The sequence below is a fragment of the Terrapene carolina genome, unplaced genomic scaffold (genome assembly GCF_002925995.2).
Source record: "Terrapene carolina triunguis isolate 2854851 unplaced genomic scaffold, T_m_triunguis-2.0 Scaffold21677, whole genome shotgun sequence".
In the NCBI taxonomy this organism is placed as follows: domain Eukaryota; kingdom Metazoa; phylum Chordata; order Testudines; family Emydidae; genus Terrapene; species Terrapene triunguis.
The window spans coordinates 1-4,505 of NW_020686028.1; the positions used below are offsets into that span (position 1 = coordinate 1).

At 54.4% G+C, this 4,505-nt stretch overlaps 1 protein-coding gene across 1 annotated transcript; it reads left to right on the top strand.

The window, feature by feature from the left end:
• Nucleotides 1-2,326: 2,326 nt before the first annotated feature.
• Nucleotides 2,327-3,824, top strand: LOC112115697 (transmembrane O-methyltransferase homolog; the record flags this gene model as incomplete). Its single annotated transcript, XM_026662043.2, has 2 exons — nucleotides 2,327-2,800; nucleotides 3,345-3,824. Coding segments are annotated over 2 exons (795 nt in total), but the record flags the coding sequence as incomplete, so codon positions are not given.
• Between the last annotated feature and the right edge of the window lie 681 nt (nucleotides 3,825-4,505).

Consider the following 4,505-nt stretch of genomic DNA (forward strand, 5'->3'; position numbering starts at 1 on the left):
GCGGCGAGCCCCGGCAGGGGCTCGGCTCTCCCCCCGGCGGCCAGAGCGCCGGAGGCAGGGCGGCGAGAGGGTGGCGAGCCCCGGCTGGGGCTCGGCTCTCCCCCCAGTGGCCAGAGCGCAGGGCGGCGAGCCCCGGGAGGGGCTCGCCGCTCTCCCCCCGGCGGCCGGGGCCAGAGCACTGGGGGGAGGGCGGCGAGCCCGGCTGTGGCCCCGCTCTCCCCGGCGGCCGGAGCGCCGCGCCGCCCCCCTCCAGGTGCCGCCCCAAGCACCAGCTTGGGTGCCTGGTGCCTGGAGCCGGCCCTGGGAGGAGCAAAGCTGTGCTTAACCCAGCGCCTCCCCTTGAACAACGGGGGACATCAGCAGTGGGGGCTGCATTCCCTGTTAGCTGGTGGGGAGCCGGGGAGGGGAATCTCTCCAGCAGCATCACCCCCCCATTAGAGCTTTCCTGGGAGGAATGGGATATGGGTGGGTGTGAGGAATGGGGACTATTTATAAGAGCCGCTATGTATATGTCATCATCGCCCTCTGCTGGACAGAGTCTGATCTACTCGAGGAATTGAGCAAAGCCACTTGTAAACTGAGTTCCAGACACAGGCCAGGGTGTAAAAAGTCAAGGAGTGGGGGAAATCATTTAAGGCAGTGAAGAAAACTCAGAGTTTGCCCTATTCTAGCACCTACCCTTCAAGGAGCGCCAAATGTTTATTATTATTCAGCACTGACACAGCACCTAAAGGCCCTGTACAAACACTAGCCTCTAACTGCTACCTTCCTTGCAGACAGGGAAACTGAGGCACCAAGCAGGAAAGTAACTTGCCTGAGATCACTGTGGCAGCACTTGGGAGCAGAACCTAGGAGCTCTAATGCCAAACCCTGTGTCTTGACCACAAGGCCATTCTGCCTCCTTAGAAACAGCTGGAAGTAATGGGGTGAAGTGGGACTTTTCGGTAGCCTCTCAAAGACATTGTCCCAAGAACAGGATCTCTGGGAAGCGTCACTCAGATGGTGAGGCTGAGAGCCAGGATGGATAAAAAAGGATGATTATTTAAAAAAAACAGATTTTATTTTATTTAAATTGGATTTTTTTAACATTTAAATTAAATACAAGGTTTATTTTGATTTAAATAAACCTATTTAAAATTAAATTTGAAATTGGCAACCTATGTTAAGGCCTAAACTTATTATAATTTATTAGAATCTAAATTAAATACACAAAATACTAAGCAGTGCATGTTTGCTGCCAAGTTTTTAAAAAAGTGAAATTACTGAACCGGTGGAAGCCACCGGACCTTGGACCCAGAGTTTGTTGAAGGGCTAAACCAGCTTGTGACACCAGTAGCCTTTTCTACAGCTGCAACGAGAATATTTTCTTCATTTCAGTTTATTCAGCCAGTTTGGTTCAATGACTAGTTCATTCAATGTCCTAAACCAGGTGGGAATTGAAAAAGCAGGAAAGCTTGTATTACTTTTCCAATCTCTGAATAAAAACTAGGTATGTGAGAGGGTGAGATCGACTAGTTCTAAAATCTTGAAGGACGTGGTGACCAGAAACAATCAGTTCAGTTCACTAACTACACATCATACTTCCTTTGTTTAATAAATCAGTTAGTTTTACATAAAAAATATGTTTTGATAAACTTTTTTTTCTTATGTATGCAGCATATGCAGGGCCGATGAGTGGGGGGGGGGGGGGGGGAAGCCGGTAGAAATTACCGGGGCCCGACAGTCGGAAGGAAGCCCAGGGCCCGGCTTCCCCCCCCTCTCGTCGCCTTACCGGAGCCCAGCGGTCCGGAAGGGGGCCTGGGGCCCGGCTTCCCCCCGCTCTCGTTGGCCCTGTTTAGCTGGTCCGCCCTTGCTGGGGGACCCGAAAACATTTTTTGACCGCCCTTGCTAGGGGGCCCGAACCCGCCCTCGGCAGCCCTGAGCATATGTAAGGTAGTTTTAGTTTAAATTTTTCTTTTTTTTTTTGCATTTTTAATTGAATTTGAATTTCTATTCAAATAGATCTTCACACAAATCACAAGTAAAAAGTTAATCATCTAGTAAAAGGAAATGCAACATTCACAATTTTCTAACACAAAAAAACCTAAAAATGAAGAATCTAAATAAATGCCCGTGAAGCGAAGTCATTGCTTGAATCAATGTGTATAGCCGTCGCTCAGCCTCCGGGTTGGCAAAACAAGCTTCCCATTTAGTTATAGAAGCTAGATTTATTTGCAACTCAACATGTTTCAATGGTAACAAACCAGTGAGCCGCAATCTTTCATGAGGAAACGTAACTAAAAAGTACAAATGCAAAACGTGATTGAAATTGATGATTTAAAACAAGGTTTCCTCCTTGCCGATTAAAATTGGTGATTTAACTCTTTTTGATTTACAACAGTTCCCCCAGTTAGGAGCCGTGTTACCTGGGGTGTTCAGAACTGGAGAGGACAGAGCCCTGGGGAACAGACCTCAGGGGACAGTCCTGCCCTGGTCAAGGTTGGGGAGCCCAGATGGCCCCATCAGGCTTTTCCACCTTCTGGGTGGGTTACTTGGGGTGTGGGGCTGGAGGGGGCGCGCGTCTCCAGGTGAGCTGACCTGGCAAGGCTCCTTCTGCCCTCTAGGTAAGATCCTGGACCGTCTGATCTATGAGAACACGCCGCTCACCGTGCTAGAGCTGGGCACGTACTGTGGTTACGCCACCATCCTCATGGCCCAGTGTCTGCCCATGGGTGCCCGGCTCTACACCGTGGAGATGGACCCACGCAATGCCGCAGTGGCCGAGAAGGTCATCCGCCTGGCCGGCTTCGACGAGGACACTGTGAGTAGCCCCCTCCCCCAGTGCTTTCCAGGGACTATAGAGGCATGGCTGCCTCCCAGCTTATTCTGAACTAGCCTCAGTGAAAAGAGGCTGCCAGGAGAGAGTGGCTCTGGGGGCAGAACCCAACAGCTTTTCTGCTCCAGCACCAGGGAGGCAGCCGCCAGCATAGGCCCCAGCCAAGGGAATTGCAGATGGGAGAACAGAATTCCTTGGCTCGGAATTTGGCCAAGACACTGGTTAACGCCCAATTTCATAGCCTCACTTCCCCAGACTGTGCGATCTGAGTGCCAATTGCCTCCAGTCCCCCTGTGGTTTCAACTGGCTGAGCTACTCCTCTCCACTGTCTGTCTCAAACAGCCGAGCAGCGTTCCAGTTGGCTGTTGAACAAACTGCTGAATTCCGCCCCAGAGACAGTTGCATTTTAAAGGGCCGATCCCAGGCTGGTTGGCCCCTCGGTTTGCACCGTGCCGTGAGATCCCGCAGGAGAGCCATGCTGTTCATTGGGGGGACTCCCCGCTGACCTCCCCGCCTCTCCCCAGCGCAGGTGGAGCTGATTGTGGGCGCCTCGGAGGAGGTGATCCCGCAGCTGAAGGAGAAGCACGGGCTGCTCAAGGCCGACTTTGTCTTCATGGACCACTGGAAGCGCTGCTACCTGCGGGACCTGCAGCTGCTGGAGGCCCACGGCCTGCTGCTCGAGGGAGCCACCATTGTGGCCGACAACGTGGTCTTCCCTGGCGCGCCCCACTTCCTGCAGTACGTCAAGACCTGTGGCAAGTACCAGTGCAAGATGCACAGGACCAGCTTGGAGTACTTCCGGGCCATCCCCGACGGCATGGCCGAACTCACCTACACCGGCCTGGACTGAGCTCTCGCGGCCAAGGTGGGGCTGGCAGGCTGGGCCTCGTCCTGCCCTGCCAGGCTGGGCCTCGTCCTGCCCTGCCAGGGGTCCAGCCAGTGCTGCACCAGAGCTGAGGGGTGTCTGGGCTTGGGGGCCATGTAGAGATGCCCAAAGGCTGGGGCTGGGTGTGTGCCCACGTGCGTATGGCCTCGCCACGCTGCCCCAGATCTGTACGTGAGCCCGTCTCTGCTCTGTGTGTATAGGGAGAGATGGGGCCCGAGTCTGTTCTCATTTCCACTGGCGTGAGTCCAGAGCGACTCCAGAGTACTCTGCGTTCACACCAGCGGCTGTGAGATGAGAATCAGGTCCACGCAAGCTGCACTGTTTGTGAAGGAACGGGAGTCTCCCGGATGGGTCTGCTGCACTGTATGAACGAGCGGCGCACGCGTGCACACACCCAGGCTGCAACCACCACTCAAAGAGGTTTTGTTTGCCCCCCACCTTTCGCCTCCTTTCGCCCCACTCCCATTGCTCCTGTCTTCATGCCTTCTCCTCCACCTGGGACTGCCGACCTAGCCCCTCCCCCACGGGCATTAGGCCCCCTCTCCCCCTTTCAAATCCCTCCTCCAAACTTTCCCTTTCTGGAGATTTAAAGGGCCAGAAGAAAGCAGCCCCGTCATCCCGGCCCTCCTGTTGTGTCCTGCGACAGGGCCTTTGTCTTTCCGGGGTTCCTGTGCAGTGCTGGGCTGACCCTCAGCGCGCAGCAAAGCAGCCTGCAGGGGGTGTCCACCCTAGGAAGCAACCCCTTTCCCCCATGTGACGCCAAGCTCTCCTGCTCTGCCGCCCCCCGCCGGTTACTATGAGCAC